The sequence below is a fragment of the Hippocampus comes genome, unplaced genomic scaffold, assembly GCF_001891065.2.
Source record: "Hippocampus comes isolate QL1 unplaced genomic scaffold, H_comes_QL1_v1.1 scaffold470, whole genome shotgun sequence".
In the NCBI taxonomy this organism is placed as follows: domain Eukaryota; kingdom Metazoa; phylum Chordata; class Actinopteri; order Syngnathiformes; family Syngnathidae; genus Hippocampus; species Hippocampus comes.
In genome coordinates this window covers 226,026-245,017 of record NW_017805536.1, presented here as the reverse complement: position 1 = coordinate 245,017, position 18,992 = coordinate 226,026, and the positions used below count along the sequence as shown (strand labels likewise).

The window sequence follows — 18,992 nt, the reverse complement described above, 5'->3', positions numbered from 1 at the left end:
ACTAATTTGGAATAAAATGTATCACAATAGAGCTGTGCTTATTTAGTATAATACGTTACATTTTGGAGGGTTTTCAAACCAGTATACTATCCTGTAGTTTTAAGTCAATTGAATCTGTAGATGGCTTTTAGTCAATTACAGTATTTTGATTCATTATAATTTCGTAATTTATTTCAAGGGAAAAGACAGGTCAGATGTGAATGCTTTTGGTGTAAAGCATTAGCACATCATAAAAATCGGGATTTATACTCGTCTTGAAAAAGCACATTTTAAAATGTTTTCTTTATTGGACCTCGTTTTCGCTGTGAAGCAAATGGTCAAACAGCATGCGCTTGGATGATTTGGGACATACCTGTATTGGAATTGATGGTTTTTTTGAGGGGGTGGCCCGGTGGTCGACTAGTTAGCACATCGACCTCACAATGCAGAGGTTGTGGGTTCGATCCCGGCTCCGGCCTTCCTGTGTGGAGTTTGCATGTTCTCCCCGGGCCTGCGTGGATTTTCTCTGGGTACTCCGGTTTCCTCCCACATTTCAAAAACATGTGTGACAGGCTCATTGAACACTCTAAATCACAGGTGTCAAAATCAAGGACCAGCGGCCAGATCTGGCCCGCCATGTCATTTTATGTGGCAAATCATCTGTGTCAACTTCCATGATCCTTGCTTAAATCTGGACCAAATTGTCGTAAGTAATAAATAACTAATATTTTGCAATTAGTTTGTTATCCTGTTTACATTCACTTGAGCAATAATTTAACAAATACTTGACTGATTTCAAAACTAGTGAGCCATCATTTTTGTTGTGTAAAAGTAATAATACGATGTGATGATTAAACATTTATTCAGTTTCACTGTCATCGGCCCTCCGAGGGAAGATGTAACACCAAAGTGGCCCGCAACAAAAATGAGTTTGAAACCCCTGCTCTAAATTGTCACTAGACGTGAGTATGAGTGCTGATGGTTGTTCGTCTCTGTGTGCCCTGCGATTGGCTGGCAATCGGTTCTGGGTGTCCCCCACCTAATGCCCGAAGACAACTGGGATAACCCCCCGACCACCACCCCCACCCCGACCCTTGTGAAGATAAAGCGGTTCAGAAAAAACGGATGGTTTTCTTGAGTACTTAAAACATTTGTAGCCTTACCTATTCACCACAATCAACTGGAAATCCATCGTGTGCAGTTGAAACCACTGTAAAAAAGTCTAGAACTGTAATTCCCAATTGCTCTGCGCAACACTCAGATTTGACACTAAATTGAGAGGAGATTGTTTCGATATAATGTGAATGTCCCCTTCGTGACATTGGTGTTGTGCAGTGAGATTTTTATCATGTAAAATATGTACTGTGGCTCAATAAAGGTTGGGAAACACTCGATAATATCCACATCAGGACATCCGGGGCGAATCCACCATTATTGTGCTCTCACGGGGGCATCTTTACTCCGCCTCTCATTCCCTCCCACATTTTCGTATTTTACCGCTGTTGATAACGTTACGTTTAATAAAAATAAAACCCAGTTGCTGAACTTGTCGGCTTCTTTGCTCAACTAGCAAGAATTTCACTCCAGTGACGTCACTTTATCTCCCAGTTCAAGTCTTGCACGGCGACATTGGGGCGCGAACGCGTGGCGGCTCGACTCCTCGTCTGGGCTTTTGTACCTCCAGCGCCCGCGGCGGGCTCTTTCTGCCCAGACAAAGCACAGCGTGGACTTCGGTGCGGGAAAGGGGTGGAGAAAAGGAGCGACTTACGTTGGGCGTGGTGGACCAGAGCAAAAGTAGCCTTTCCTTCCAGCTGAAGTTAAGAGAAAGTAGCGGTCGCCATGTCACTGTCGGTACCGCAAAACGGCGTAAAGGCGGACAACGAGCCTGTTATCGAGCTGTTTGTCAAGGTAAGGAATGCGTTGGCCAAAGTTTGATGTTGTGAGCACCTTGCTGTCCGCTAAAACCACGAGACACTTGCGAACTGTTTTTTTTTTTCAAAGATGAATGCAGCTTTTGCCATGTGCTGGGCGAAGACCATTTGGAGTAGCGATAACATGGCCCTTGCGCGCTTTAGTTCATTGGCTATTGTCTTCTTAATGGAGCCCTCCAGCAATAGGAGCTCCACACTCGTACATACACAACCCCGGCACTCACAATGACAAGGCGGATGCAGTTCTCCTCGTTGCCTTGTTGAAAACAAGAATATTTCATCTCGTGTTTTTTTTTCCATGCACAGTAAGTTCATTGTTTAAGTAAATGACATGCTTGTGTTGAACAACCGTACATGAAATTGTATGGGCTGAGCTATGAGTAGTCAATGAGGCCACCAAACCCGATTTGAATGTCAATTTCAGGTCAGTTTGTCATTGTTGGTCGTGCAGACATTTAGTGGGACTGTTGCATGGACACAGAATAATGTACATAAAATTCACACGGCCGACCCTTTACTTGGATTGTTAATGGCACATGTACGTCACTTTTCAAGGCCGTGATGCCTCGTATGGTCCATGTTCGTTATCATCGCTGAATTTGGACGTTAAATTGTTGATGCTGTGCTGAAAGAGACTGCAGTGACTACATGGCTCCATGGGTTTTCTTATGCAGGGCGGGAAAAGGGAAGAAAGGGGGGTGGGGAACAGCGTTTGGCTCAAGCTGGGAGTGCTTTGTGAGGGGATAATTGCATTGAATTGAGTCGTGGTGCAGTCAGTGTGCATGTTTCGGACCAAAACCAAATAAACCAAAAATCTGTGTTACACTTGCTTCACCTGAGCGCCATGTATAGTGTCATCCAGGTGTGAGCAACATTTGGCTTAACATTTAATATGATTCAGTCAGAATTTTATGCTGGTCTCTGCTTGCCTTCCATTTTGGGTTGGCTTCAAGTCAGAAAATCCTCTTCAACTGCCAGTGATGTAAAGTGCAGCTTTTGTTGGGGCCAGAATAATATCTCACACAGACTACGGTGACATGCAGTAATAACTCTTTTAAAATTGGAACATTAATAATCTTCCAGTTGTGCAAGGCCATTTAAACACCCACAAAACCCCAAATATGTTCATATTCCTGTTTTAAAGCCCTGACTAAGACCACCTGGGTAGTTCTTTTCGAACTTGACAATGTGGTAATATAAACACAAATCTGAATATCCCCAGTGACAAGAACATTAATTTGTTTTCTGCATGTGCTAAATTCAGAAAGAATATTGTTTTTTTGAGTACAGGAACTACTTTTATCCCATGTTGGGCACGCAACCAACTGGAAATAGAAAAGCAAAGGTAAACATATAGCCAAACTCAGAGACAGAGTACAGCACCACTCTTTTAGAGCCTGGAGGAAGCAGACTACTTAATTAGTGTGGTTAAAGACATGGATATGTCTTTTATTGAGGGTTGAAAGTAAGAAGCGCAAATGACGTGTACTGTATTTGTGTTGTGATCTTGTCTGTGTGTCATGGATTAGATGGATGTCATGTCATGGATGGTTAGATTGGGGTATTCCAATTGATTGACGTCAGTGGGTTAATCCCAATGGTGTAGAAACCAGACTTTTGACCTTAGCCCGAATGTTGACAGCATGTAAATGTAGACACAGTGTGCTTGTGGATATTCTCATTCATCCGAGACATTTCTTTACCAGGGCATTGAATCGCTCACAGTCTAAAGGAGAGATAACGTCATCCGCAGGCCTGGAAGGTTTACACATGATGTGGCCAGCGCTTTCTTTCTGCCACTCCTTGCTTGGACTGTGCACCCTCTCAAATGTGTGATGCAGGGCTGGACTCTATTTGACTGATGCATCATAAATTTTTTGTTAGCCCTTTCTGTGTGATTGAACTGCCAGGGAGGAGGCTGAGACGAAGACCAAAGAGGAGGTTTATGGATGTAGTGAAAGAGGACATGAAGGTAGCTGGTGTGAGAGAAGAGGACACACAAAACAGGGTTAGATGGAGGCAACTGATTCGCTCTGGTCAAGCTAACTGCAGCAACTATTGTTCATGCCATCTTCAAAATATACCCTACCTTACCAAATATTTTATGGACACCAATGCCATGATGTTTTATTTAGAAGTTGTACCCAGCAGTGTGTCGCGGCGTAACGGCTGACTTGACTTGTCTTTGAGACTGTGTTTTAGGCATTTTATTTTCCCATCACAAACTCTTGCTAACGTCCTGAAATAATATTTAATTGCTAATTAAGGGTCCTAAAAAACTGATTTAATTACGCTGACACTGTATTGTATGCCATCTGTTGCCATAGTTTAGCAGCACTTAATGCGAGATGCCTTTTTTCAATGATGCAGCCTTACTATTGCTTCCGTAATCCATAGTCGACGCTGCATGAACTTAACGTGCACCTGGAGATTGCGTTGCATCAAAAACACATGGTAGCCTGTGTACGCTAATGTTGTCTTCCAGAAACGACTCTGCCGATGTCAGAAATCAAATCAGGCATCAATCACGGCCAGAGCCATAATCCACAAATGGTGAGAACGCTGAACAGTAGTGAACCTGGAGTGTCGTTGGCCAACCAAAATTACTCGGAATGCTTTTCATGAGTGCATTGAAAATATTCCAATAAGGTTGAGTTAAGGTAAGGGTTAGGAAGAAAATGGGCCAAAATTCCTTCACAGCGATTATTGACTCTGCTAACTATTGCAAACAACACATATCACATTTTTTTCAACAATTTTAACACCAGTTGCTGTGGGAATAAATGCTGGTGCTTCAGCTGTGTAGAACCATGTTTATCACATTGGTAGCAGCTGGGCATGATAGTTACCAGAGAAAAGAGGATCAACCATTAGCTGTTATTAGTTATTTGGTTACCAGAGAAAAGAGGATCAACCATTAGCTGTTAGTTATTTTCTGCATCTTATTTTTATTCCTTGTGCATATGCCGTACACTACACACAATGAAAAATGTCAAACACTGGGAAGGAGGTTTACAGACAGCAGTCACAGGCAAGACAGGAAACATCTTTTTTGTCTGGACGGCATAATGCCTGACTGTGTGTATGTCTGATGGGAACTGTAGGATGGAATCCATTTTCTCTTTTGCTTGTCCTCATTAAGGGGCGTGGGTAACTGGAGCCTATCCCAGTTGACATAACCTCTTGGGTACACCCTGGATTAACCTCCACTCATTTGCATATACAAACAACCGTTCATACTCATGTTTACACCTTAATTCAGGATATTCTGTTAATCCAAGAAGCATGTTTTGCATATGTGGGAGGAAACCAGAGTAGCTGGACAAGACCCACCCGGATTTCCTGAATGTAAGGCTGATGTGAAAAATCAGTATATGATTGTCCTGCCAGTGTGAAACATGCATAAGACATGAAAACAACGTTTTTGAATTGGCCACCAGAATCTCCGACTCATTGCAAGAATACGGGTGAACAATATCAGACAATTTGATAGCGAACCAAAACTTTCACAATGCACCATGAAATCATCTTCATCTGCTACTTTTTTATATTCCAGTCAAAATTAGGAGAAAGTAAGACAACAGTTGATTAAATTAATTGATGACTATAAATACAAAAAAGCAATAATTGCTAGTTTTATTGTTTAGTGGAGTATAATTTCAATTTAAGAAACTTGGATTTACCATTGAATAGGAATTAAAATTAGCGAAACATGAAAGAAGCTTAGCTTAAAGAAGATTCCAATGTATCCAGAAAATATCAAATTGTAATTATGAACCAAACTCTTGGCTGACTTGGTCATACAATAGTCCTTGAGTAAAATGTAACTTTCAGTTTGAGTGTGTGAAGTCAAGTAAGTCAAAGTCAAGTGGCTTTGACTTGACTTTTTTTTTTTTTATAGAAACATACTGGCCCTTAGTAGTTAATGTTTTTCATCTGATGAAGCTGGAAAGGATGTTACATTGTCACATGTGACTGTGTCTTTGCTAAAAGCCATAAACCTTTTCATTATGGTGATTGTTGTTTCTGTACACCCACCACTCTACTGGTTGGGTGGTGTTCCAAACAACTAAGAAGTAGGAAAATCACTATCACTGGTTGTCTTTCTCAAGCATTGCTGCTGTCAGCATCACAAATGAGGAAACAAAAATGAATGGTTTATGATTCAAGAATGTAGGTTTTTTTTTTCCATGAACACATCTCCTCCATTTTACACTTTTAATTAAAGAAAACAGAGGCTGATACAGTACTGTAAATTACAAATCGCAATGGACGGTTGTTAGCTTTGAATAAATGACCTGGAAAAAGGAGCTTTCTCATTAGCTTCAGTGGAACCAAAAAGCAAATGGAAATACGTAACAGCCCTTTCTTCTGAAAATTCTGGATCGGCCGATATCTACCTGTAATGTCATAATTTGTCCGATTGATCAATGACAAGTCTGAAAATGGCCAGCCATTTTCAGACCCTTTTCAAGTACAGTCAATATAAAATGAGGAGCTGGGATTAAATGTGTGGCATCTGAAAAGACATCTGAATACATCTTTGGGAGTGAATGAGTTAATCTTTATTGTAAGGGAAGACATGATTTGGCAGTTGGTGTTTGAGAGGAGGATGCAGGAAACAGACTTCAATGGAAAAGGTTGACTCGCTGTGGCGATGCCTAACAGGATAAGTCGGAAGGAAAAGAATGACGTTTTTTTCATCAGTAAAAAGTCTTCTTGCCCATCCAAATTCCTGGGCTGGACAGTACCACAATGAGCCTCAATGAAGTAGAAATGTGGTTGGTTATGTCTCATTGGAACGCGTAGCTAATTGTTTCCTTTAGCACAGTAGTCTTGTGTCTGATGAGAAGTTGAGGAGTTTCCACTGAGTGACGTCAGCATGAGTCAGAGCTGTGTCATGGGATGTTATGGTGCTGCCATGATCCAGAAGGATCTGACTTTTATGACAACTCATCGTAATGGCCTTCTTAGACAAGGGGAATTATTAGTCATAACTCACCCGATCCACAAATATGGTACTTGCCAATATGCACAGCTGATGGGTAAAATAGTGTTGATGCGATGTATAATATGACTATTATCATGTTAAAGCATTCACTTATTCAAACTTGCATTGAAGAATGATCGACTCATATCTTGTGTGGTGCGGCCACTTTTGTTTGAGACACTCAGATTATTCTGAAGCAGCCTTCAAGTGCTCTGTCTCTGTCCACCTGTGCTGCAATAGCGCTGCAGTCTCTGTTTAAAAAAAAAACAAAACATAAATTATCGATTGGAACTTCATTAGTTGGGTGTTTTTAAGTACTACCATCTTTCATATACTTCTGTTGCTTTTTGAATGGCCGTCACCCCATGTCTTTTTAATGTGTCCAGCCTCTAGTTCAAGGGTAGGGAACTCCGGTTCCTCGAGAGCCATATCCTGCCTGTTTCAGATCCCTCCCTACTCCAAAACACCTGATTCAATTGTTCATGATCGTTTCAGGCCTCTACAGAGTTTGCCGATGAGCTGATCATTTGAATCAAGTGTGTTGGAGTAGGGAGAGATCTAAAACAGGCCGGGTTTGGCTCTTGAGGAACCGGAGCTTCCGACCCTTGCTGTAGTTGTTTGATGGCTGTCTCACAAGGGAGGCAACAATTGCCTGCTGTCTTGGGGAATGGTGCTTTTGTCATAAATAACTGTCAATACTTTCCTCAGTATACCTGAGCCAGATAAATTGATTTTGTCACTCCTTGTCAAAGCCACTGGCTCGTGTGTTTCGGAGACAATGTGGAAAGAGAAAAAAAAAATCAATGATGTCCACGTTTCCTTTATGTTGGTTGTGGTCCTAATTGGAAATGGATTTATGTGGCCTCACCTCGCAGACTCGTCCTGTCCTGCATCCTCACCCTCGCTATCACCGGTGTTTCAGACTAAATTTCCACATCACCACCATGAATAATTACATGTTAACTGCCTGTTGCGTTTATTTCTCTGCTGTTTCACTTGGACTCGACATTACTCATCGCCAGATCGCTTTAAAAAATGCCCCAAAATTATAAACGTTCCTTTGACATGAAGGAAACACGACATGCTTGGACACAAAAAAAAAATCAGGCAATATTTACCTGTTTGTACCATCGGCCAAAGGAAATCAGGACGCTGTGTGTGTGTGTATTAAATGTAAAATACTTACTGAAAAGAAAGACAACCAGCAAACAGAGTTTTTGTCATGTACCGTTCCACTGACTCTGCTGTGGGCCACAGCGCTATTCTTGCGGTGACGAGTTGCTGCAACAGAGCCTGCATTGGCAAGAAGTGTGTGTGTGTGTGTGTGTGTGTGTGTGTGTGTGTGTGTGGCGTGGTAAGGAGTGGGTGGGGTGTGTGTGTGTGTGTGTGTGTGTGTGTGTGTGTGTGTGTGTGTGTGTGTGTGTGTGTGTGTGTGTGTGTGTGTGTGTTAAATGTAAAATACTTACTGAAAAGAAAGACAACCAGCAAACAGTTTTTGTCATGTACCGTTCCACTGACTCTGCTGTGGGCCACAGCGCTATTCTTGCGGTGACGAGCTGCTGCAACAGAGCCTGCATTGGCAAGAAGTGTGTGTGTGTGTGTGTGTGTGTGTGTGTGTGTGTGTGTGTGTGTGTGTGTGTGTGTGTGTGTGTGTGTGAGGGGGGACAGGACACAATTCGATCTGTTTCTTCTTCAGTCGTTGCTTCAGGTCTAACCTGTGCACTGCTGTTGAGGTAGTGCCTTCAGAGTGCATTAACTGTAGTTAATCCCTGCCGCAGAGGGACATCAATCGCTCAATCAGCACAGCTGGAGCGTTACGCTGTGTTGAGCGATATCAATCGGTCTGGCTGGGGGCGGCCGCCTCGCAAATTTGAACGCAGGAAAAGCCCTGATCTGAAATTTGTTCTGGTATCCTTAAGGATTTGGAGTATTTTTCACTTGTGATTCTGTTTTGTGCAAACTGTAGTGTAAAGTAATACCTAAATGCAAGTTGGGAAAGTGTTCCCAACTACAGTGCTATCTACTGTTCCTGTTATTTTGTGTGTTGGATTATGAAACGGTGAAAAGTTTGCCTCTTTTTCCCATTTTCTTGTAACTCTGGTTCAGTCTACCACTGTACATCAATTTTTTTAAAGTATCATTTTGTTTTACCCTCCTGTCACAGAGCTTATGCTACACCAGCATGCATGACAGTCCAGGAAATGGGGAGCGGCATTGCCATGTGGTTGCCATAGCTGCACCCTTCCCAATTCAAAATCTCTTCTGCGTTTGGCAGCTCAAAGAGGAAAGCTGCTGGGTTGTTCGTCAGCTCCTTATTCGGTCAAAATGTGGCCTGAACTTGTTGAGCACCCCACCCAATTTTAGAATATAAAGTGTGTTGGGGAGGGGTGAGCCTGGCCGGCACGTTACTAAAATTAGGCTGTGAGCTTACTGTCTGGACCTTGCCTGGTCTGAAAAGGAAAAGGAATCATTGTCCCCGCCTGCTGCCTCCCGCAACTTTGTAGTACTTGAAGATAATAAACTGATTATAGTCAGCCTTTGAAGCAGGAGTGACCATGACGTGATATCGTGATGGACCGGCCGATTCCCAAGGGAGTGTGGGGTGATCCTAAGGCATTAACTCCATCACTGCCAGCCCTCCCAGTTTCATGCCTGTCGATGGCAGTGAAATATAAAAAAAAAATAGATGCCTGCCTGTCATCAGTTAAGAAATTTGTCACTTGATTGACATACATGGTAGTCCGTAATACACCTCTCCATGAGTCACATATAATGGTGCTATCTGGCAAAACTCAAACAAACTAGCCTCATTATCTCTAAGTAGTTTATTTTACTCTACTGTTAGAAAATGATTAGGGGACCAAAGAAGCCCAGTATGTTAACTCTGAGTGGGTGGAAGATTAAACACAATTGAGGTTAGTAGTCATTTTTTTTTCTCCTTCGATAAATGTTCCAGTTTCTCACACGGCCCCTCAGGAAAAGCAATTGTTCACCTCTGTCGGAAAGGATGTCTGATCGAGATAATATCAAAATGCATAATTGGCTCCTCTGACCAAATAGGCTCACAGCTCATTGCTGGCTATGAGATGACTTTAGCATAACTCACTCCTCCACACAGCAGCTGTATACATTTTTTTGACATTAGATAAACCAGGTGGCGAGTGTGTATCTAAATAAGTCCTGTCCACGTGAGATTGTGAGTCTGTTCGCAAACGTGACTTGTCTTGTCACCTCGAATTTTCATATTTTCTATTTACAGAAGAGAGTAAAGTCTTTTCTCAAGGGTGTTGTAACTGTCTGCAATACTTGAGTAATTTTCTTTTCTTGGCAGACAACCGAATGGGTTAGGTAATATGAACAATTGTTTAACATCTTTGAAAAATGTTCACCTCTTCCAAGTGGTCTTCATTTTATAAGGACGTCCAAATAAATGTCTGGCATCACCCTGTTATTTTATTGGGCTGTGAACTAAGCCCCCCCACTCAACAGGGCAGGAGGGCTGCCAGTTGCTAATGGTGATGAGCCTAAAATTAAAACCAAAAACAAAAAGCACTTTGTGTTGCCTGTACAGAATGTTCGGTCATGCTTTTTACAGAGGAGCTCTGGCTGCAGAACAAATATTCTGAGTGATGTTTTTGGTTGTTTTTTTTGTTTTGTTTTTTTTGTTTTTTTTTTGTTTGTTTTGTTTTTGGTTTTTTTTTTAATTAACAGCTAAATTGTGCTATGATTGGGCTACTGTTGTTTTATCTGGTTTTCTAGTTGAATTGCCCCAGAAGGTCACGTGGCTTGGATAGTACAGTGAGCTGTTCTGCGTGGAAACACAAAATGGAAATTTAATCCTACCACCCAAGTATCATTACCTAAAGTAAACAAGGCACCCTTTTTGACAGGACTAACAGGACATTTCTGGCATAGTTTCTCTCTCCTCCGCTCTAATGGCGACCCCCCCCACACACACACACACACACACACACTCAACAGAGGGGCCCAGGATAAGGAAAGAGGGATGGAATGGAGGTAGAGAAGGAAGAAGAACTAAGCAGTGCGTTAAGTCCTGCTTTCCCATCTTTTCTCTTTAGTTCCATCATCCCAAAGCAGTTCTTACTGCTTTCTCTTACTTCTGCCGAAGATCACTCACTACCTGTCATTCCTAATGTCTTAGTCCTGCTTTCCCATCTTTTCTCTTTAGTTCCATCATCCCAAAGCAGTTCTTACTGCTTGCTCTTACTTCTGCCGAAGATCACTACCTGTCATTCCTAATGTCTCCCCGTTTCCTGCGATTTGACTCTCTATCTGCATTATTTGTCTTTGGCAGGGAGTTACACTCTGTTCTCTTTCAGGCACGGTCACAGCTGTGACAACAGGCTTATCGAGAGAATGTGGAGAAGCCTGTGTCATTGTCAGCTGCTGTTGATCATTTTGGATTCAGGCTGTCTTGGGTGAATGTGACGCACTACAGGAAATGTTTATTTGTAACTAACATTGCATTGCGAGGCTCACCGAAAAGACTGAGTTTTACCTTTGAGTTGGTCTGTGACACTTTGTGGCTGGTTGTCAATGTCTTGTCTGATATTTCCAGGGTAACAGTTGCGGTGCTGCATTTTTACCCATGATCTACACCTGAATCTACAAACAGTCAACCGTAGTTGTGGTGGCCCGTTGAGGGAAATTGATTCATCATCAATTGTTTTGCTTCAGGGTCATTCATGTGATGTAAATTCGGCCGATAAATCACCGTTCATCAATTTGCATAACAAAGACGGTGATCTGAACCAAACCTCTCTGATATCGAATTGAAATGGGATGTGGGTGCGATATTGAGAGACAGCCGCCGTACAATGGGAACCAGCAGATGAAAGAGGGTCATCCCACTGGTTGTTACGCGGAGGACAACAGCAGCCACCCTGTTCACACCAGAAATGAGTCAACTCAAAATTTCAAAACAAAGTCTTCCATTCAGTGACAGTTTTAAACCTGTATTTTTTTTATTCACTATTCATTCATTAAGCTTTCATCTTTGCACATCTGCCCTGATATATTTAGTAGACTCATGTATTTGAGAAAAAAGCGTTCATGTATTTTAATTTTATTTTTTGGTCTGTCAATCAGTGAGAAAAGTGAACTTTGTTCTTGGTTAAAAGGGTACTTGCATTGATTTCAATCCCACTACCACTCTTCACTGTTCTTTGTGCAGTCTACAATTATAGGAAAAAAGACGCCAGCATGTGTGAGTCACTTCAGAGGTTTCCGCTTACTCTGGAAAGTAGTTCTCCAGATAAATGGAGGCAAAGTGTGAGCAGGCATAAGAGAAGGCATTCGGCGCTTTCGTCTTTTTTTCCCCCCTTTACTCCACTCAGCCAGTCATGTGTAAAAGTGTTTGTAAAGAGTACAATACCAACAAATGGACCGTAAGGTTTAGTATGCTAGTTGTGGTTTTATTATCTTTTGAATCCTTGAGACAGGAGTCTGTTTTTCAATGATATGCTTGCAAATAATGTTGTTACAGCATGGTAGAGGTGTGGGTTTTTTGTGTGGGGGTGTTTTGGGATGTGGCTAGCATGTTGGGAGAAAAAGGCGCACATTGCTGATTCAAATTGCTGTCTGTGTTTATTGTAGGCAGGAAGCGATGGAGAGAGCATTGGAAACTGTCCCTTCTCCCAGCGACTCTTTATGATCCTGTGGCTTAAAGGCGTCGTCTTCAACGTCACCACTGTGGACCTTAAGAGGTGCATCCATTCTCTGTTTTGTGCTTCTTTGTAGTTAATTTGCCGTACAATGTGTCACACATTTGATGCATATAAATTTGTTTCGAATATATGACTGAACTCACCCGAACTTTATTTATATGCTGTAGCACTTTCACAACAACCACAGCTGTAACAAAGTTCTGCACTTAAAACGAAAGACAATTAAAATGGGAATAATCATATGATCATAACTAAATTAAATCTTTTCAAATTAAAATATGCTCTAGATTCCTTTACATTGTCAGTCTCACATCCAGAAGGTGCAGTGTTGGTGAGAGAGAAAGAACAAGTATAATATCTCCATTGACCAGGATGAGGGGGCTGGGATTATGGCTCTGGCAATCACATTGTGCATCCCAAGTGTTCCAATTTGTCATTTGTCGGTTACTTGCCATGTGCTACGCTATTACGAATAGGTCCGAAATGATTTGGAAAGGAGCAAGCAAATAAGTACAGTTTGACTTGTAAGTATCATAGCTTGTCAGTGGTTGACAAGATTTGGACTCTCCCCACTCATCGCGAATCGGCATTTGTTGATGTCATTGCATCTTCCTCAGTGTAAAAAAAAAATGGCTTGAAACATGTATGACAGTACGGGCAGCTCCGCCAGCTCAAAAGCTGCAGTTGGCTAGCCAGCATGGCAAAACATTGTGCTTCCCTGGTGGCGAATATACAGTGGTATCTCAATTTATGAATTTAATTGATTCGGTGATCCCGTTTGGAACCTTAAACGTTTGTAAATCGAGGTAAATTTTTCCATTGAAATGAATGAAAATGTAATTAATCTGTCCCAGCCCCAATTTGTAGTATTTTGTTATTTTTCCGTTTTACAGTATATGTTGTATCAGAGCTGGTGTGATATGCTGTGATTTCCATATGATCCGATGAGTTAACTCATCGCGACTACTGTTAGCGATGAGTTGACTCACAAAATAATTGTTTCTGGCAGCGTAATGTGTCACTCTGTCAATAAAACTGTCACTACATTATTGCGTATGAGAGTAGTAGTAAAGTGCCAAATACGAGTGGGTGATATGAGCTAAATACAACAAACGCAAAACTCAAATAATAATTTGATGATATTCTACCAAAAAAAAATTCACAGAACAATAATGGACAGACAGCATTTCTGAACAGCTCTTGTTTATATTTTAAAATGTCTTCATACATCTGTAAAACATTGCACAACACAATTCTCTGGCAATATTTAACAATGAACTACTTCAAATTACATCCAGGTTATATAGGGTGTTTTCATTAATTTTTGTGAATATTTCTGGCAATAATTTAACAATATGTGGATGGAGTTTGCACTTTGCATTGGTGTACAACTGGACTGCATCATAATGGGAGCTGTGTCTAATGTTTTGGTTACCCCAATGAGTTACATCATCAATGTGCCGCAGCTCATTTCGAATACCGGGAGAAATTATTGGGTGTGCTTTGGGGAATAATCCAATTTCATTCAATTGATCCCAAAATGATTTGTAATCATTTTTTCTTTGTTCCTCTTTCTATGCCAGTTACGTATAGTGACAGGCAGAAATAATTACCATAATTACCATATTTCTCTCTACAAGTTTGTGTGTATTGCAACAAAGTCATCATTCTTTCAGCGTACATATTTTGCGACTTTTGTTTGGTCATCTGCTGGCCGATTATACTAATAGAAAAAAAAGGTGTCTGAAGTGGTCATAATGTTGTGGCTTGTTGACGTAATTCCTCAGTAATCTTCAGGAGCTGTGTAACACTTTGATCCAGCCCCACCCGTGGCACGCTCACTGTCTCCCCACTGTTTGGTTTTCCCATGACCCTTTCCCAGCCTGGAGAAAATTTGAGAAAATATACACTCCGGCTCGTTTGAGGCCACAGAATCCACACACATCCTGCCCGCTTTGCTGGACAACATGTTATTTATCATCACAGAGATCAAAATAATGGTGATCCTCTTGCAATGCTGACTGCATTTCCTGCCAGCTGCAAGAGCATATTCTGGCACCAGACAATCTTTGACTAAATCCCCTACTTTTTCCCTCCGTAGGATTCATAAAAATTCGACTTCATTTTCGTCTTTCTTTGCAAGCCACACCAAAATGAACTGTTGCGTGTATGTTTGCTGTGTGTATCCATGGATTTTTTTTTTATTTTTATTACTTTAAATTAGAACAGTACATAATGCTACATCTGAAGGAGGAAATGAGTTTCAAATGTCACTGATCCAGGTCTAATAGGTTATATTCCCTGAGTTGGCCCCTGATGGGTCTAATATTTTCTATCAGTAATGAAAGTCTGCGATTTTTATGGCCGCTTCTTATCCACTGTTCAGTGATATCATAGGCCAAGGGTGCCACTTCCCCTTTGCATTCCAAAGTGTTGGTGTTATTTCCTGTTTTTGTAGTCATGGATGCCTTCGCCCAAATTGTTCCCACCTCCTTATTACCTTACTTTATACCTCAAGAGCTCTAGTAGAGTGTTTTGTTTTTCGTTGAATTATTTGAGGCTCTATGAAATTAGAGCGAAGTGTGTTGTTGAATGCTGAAGAGAATGAAGCCTTTGTTTACACACTAACCATTCGACACATGCTCGTTTTTGTTTGTGTGTCAGTGTCATCTGCCAACAAGGACATCTGGTTTGAAATGCAAATGCAAGCTCGAAGGCCACAGAGAGCGGGGCACAAATATACACACCAGAGGCAGACATAAACACAGAGAAAACCACCACTTCTTGATGAATTACCTCGAAGCTTGACTTGTTTGCTTTAGCTAATTTGTGACAATGTATTTATTTTACTTTTCATGTCTGAATGCCAAGGTTATGTTAGCAAAGCGGCTCACTTGCTCTTGTTTGTTCACCTCGAATCTTTGCTCTGTATTACGCAGGAAGCCTGCAGATCTGCAGAATCTTGCCCCGGGCACACATCCTCCCTTCGTCACCTTCAATGGCGAGGTCAAAACAGATGTCAACAAGATCGAGGAGTTTCTTGAGGACGTCCTCTGCCCGCCCAAGTGAGCATTCTCTCACCTCCGTGGCAGCAGTGCCCATGACTTTGTCGATGGACTCTCTGTGCCATCATTGCCAAACACACTTCAACCACTCGTTTCCATATATTTTATGTGCAGGTACATCAAACTTGGTGCGAGACACCCTGAGTCAAACACAGCCGGAATGGATATCTTTGCCAAGTTTTCGGCCTTCATTAAGAACTCAAAACCAGATGCAAATGAAGGTAGGAATCTCCTTTGCCACATACAAATTGTGGAACTGTAACACTTATTCACAAAGTATTTTCTGTCTCTCTGATAGTAAATCGCAATCATCACAGCCAATCGACCAAAAAAATTCACTGAACTTTAACCTGAAAACATCCATCCATTATCTAAACCGCTTATCCTCGGAACTAATGTTCACAAATTCAACCCTCATTTGCAATTCATCCACACAGGAACAGTCTTTTTTGCCTAAAATGTTCTCCTGCATGCTGTGAGAACATTTTCCCATCATCACCAAATGCCATGATCCCGTGGCATTTTCTATTTGTCTGTTCTCCATCCTGGCAAAATATTGAGCCATAAACTGAAAGCTTGTGAAAATAAACAGTGTGGATCTGAATGTCGTGCATTGTTGACAAATGCCCTATAATATACATGTAGTCATGATGAACAGTGGTGCGAACAACATTCATATCACATTTTCCAACGTTACCGTTAATTGAGTGAGGTTGAAACAAGTACAAGAACAATCTTTTCCATGTTGTCTGTACATGGACATGATTGCCACTGAACTGAAAAAAAGAACTCAAATATGCCACTGCAATGAATCTTACACATACAAAGTATAGCTAACTAGCTTTCTAGCTAGCTAGCTAGAAAGAACGCGCGACAATGACCAGGTTTTTACAGTCCATTGTTTGTATGTTGATGAAATACTACTCCCATGTGGTTGGTTACAATGTGTCAAACCCCTACCCAGGGCTGAACATGTATTCCATCCATCTGTCTTTCATTGAAACCTCAACATTTCTTGTTCTATGTAGCTCTGGAGCGCGGGCTTCTGAAAACCCTGCAGAAGCTGGATGAATATCTTCTCTCACCTTTGCCTGATGAGATTGATCACAACAGCATCGAGGATGTCAAGGTTTCCACCCGCAAATTCTTGGACGGAGAAGAAATGACCCTGGCCGACTGCAATTTGCTGCCGAAGCTACATATTGTCAAGGTGCCGCTGCATTAAATAGCTTATCAAGGAGTTCACCAAAGGTCACTTTTTTTTCACCTGAAGTTTCACTATGAGTGGAACTCCGTATCTCAAAGGAAAAATTGACAGAGGAAAAACGGAATGACATCAGATAGGCTTGATTACATAATAGGCATCTTATCACTCTGTCTCACACTTCTGAGGTTTGGATCTCGGTTCATGCCTTGGTGGGTACAGTGTGTGCGTGTTTTCTCTCTCCGGGTACTCCGGCCTTCTATTGCTTGGCACAAACATGCATGTTAGGTTAACTGAAAACTCTGAAATGTCCTGGTTACACTTCTATATATATGAACAGGAAATGGATGGATCCCTGTTGAGATTACTTCTTTATTGTGATGTCAACCTCTGCCCCGGTACTGTTCCTTCAGGTGGTGGCCAAGAAATACCGAGGTTTTGACATCCCCAAGGAGATGACGGCCATCTGGAAGTACCTGAACAACGCCTACACGCGTGAAGAGTTCACCAACACATGCCCCAGCGACAAGGAAATTGAGATTGCATATGCAGATGTAGCCAAGAGGCTTGTCAAATAAGCTCACCTGTTTCGAACCCTCCTCTCCCCCCGGTACGGCTACACGCCCACACAGCACATGGACTGGAGTGCTAACACATGAGAAGGAAAACCACACCCCATTCCCCCATTCCCATTTCGTCACGTCATGAGTTCATTCAGCAAACGTCTTCGTTAAATATGAATCGTTTTTGTTTTTTTTGCTTTGCTGATGAATTGTGAGGCACGACCACAGTAAAGCAGCATTATCAGTACTGTACTTGTCAAAGTCAGGATCCCTTTCACTCTAATAAGTGACCTTCAAAGTGACCGCTCTTCATGCGGAGAAAAGGCCATGAACATCTGTTTGTATGGAACAAAAACGATAAAAAAAAAAAAAATCCTAAAAAATGTTTTTCCAGTCCTTTGGCTTGTGAACAGCGTTTAGTCTTTCAGTGTTTTTGACCGAAACTAATCCAAACCTGTTTTCATCTAATTGATCTGCTAAATGAAGGTCTTGTAAAGCCAGCTGGTATCCAAACAGGTGAAAACATTTTGTAGCTATCCTCTCAACAACAGTAAGAACCTGAGGTCTTATGGCCATGTAGCTCACAAATAGATGTCCACTCATGCCTTATGATTCACCACATTGCCATGTCGATGAAATGTCCACTGAAACAGCAATGCCAAAAAAGGGACTACTGGTAACTCGCAGGTTTTTGGAGTAAAGCGTTCAGCTCAAGTAGCAGGGTAGCTGATGGGAAAAAAGGGCACATTATCCTGGCCTGACTCTGCAAGAGAAAGTAGAAAACAGATGTAAGGACACCAATTGTGCTCAGTGGTGTAGAACGTTTGATTCCAAAAGAATCTGGCGGAACAGCATGAAAACAAATCTTCAGTCTCTTGGTTATAATCTCAAAGTAGTGAATGTATTGATGATGATCACAGTAGCTCAAAAAGTGCTTTAGCATCTTGCGCCGAAAAGCAAAATATTGTTTTGTCCCACATTTTTCACGTTTTTTTGTTCGGATAAAATTTTGCTTCAAGGAATTGTAAATATTTGTTTGATTGCTCAAATTTCATTGTGTAAATTTTATACATAGCATGGTCATGGTTTGAAGAAACGGGCTCTTTCCTGCCCGCTCAGATTTAAATTTTAGATGAGTTTTCATCTCTTTGCCTTACTTGTTGTCTTTGCCGGATCATTTTAATTCAACGCATCTTCGCCCTTGCACCAAGATAATATCAAACCTGTGCTCTGTTATGTTTTTTTTTTTTTTTCCAAACACTAAATTGAAATAAACTTGTTATTGGCAGTATATTTGATGTGTGCCATGAAGTGTACCTTTTATTGCCGACACTTGAGCCCCAATGCAACAACTGTATACATATTTTTGACCTTTTTATAAAACTAAGAATGCTGCTTGCCCTCTAATGTTGACTCTTATAGGTAAATGAGGAAAAAAAACATGTATTAAAAAGAAAGAAACGGCTATCTGTGGGATGCAGTGCTGTTCTACAACGTGTACTGTAAACGGTAAATAGATGCCAATTCGCTACCTTTGGTTGTGTCATTGGAGATGTAGCTTGGAAAAAAAAAA

The 18,992-nt window shown here is 41.4% G+C and overlaps 1 protein-coding gene across 1 annotated transcript; it reads left to right on the top strand.

Annotated features, from left to right (window-relative positions):
• Nucleotides 1–1,516: 1,516 nt before the first annotated feature.
• clic4 (chloride intracellular channel 4) lies at nt 1,517–18,717 on the top strand. The gene is made up of 6 exons (XM_019878293.1): nt 1,517–1,887; nt 12,517–12,626; nt 15,527–15,652; nt 15,767–15,873; nt 16,681–16,862; nt 17,270–18,717. The coding sequence occupies exons 1-6, from the start codon at nt 1,819–1,821 to the stop codon at nt 17,432–17,434; spliced, it is 759 nt and encodes a 252-aa protein (XP_019733852.1). The 5' UTR covers nt 1,517–1,818; the 3' UTR covers nt 17,435–18,717.
• The last annotated feature ends 275 nt before the right edge of the window (nt 18,718–18,992 follow it).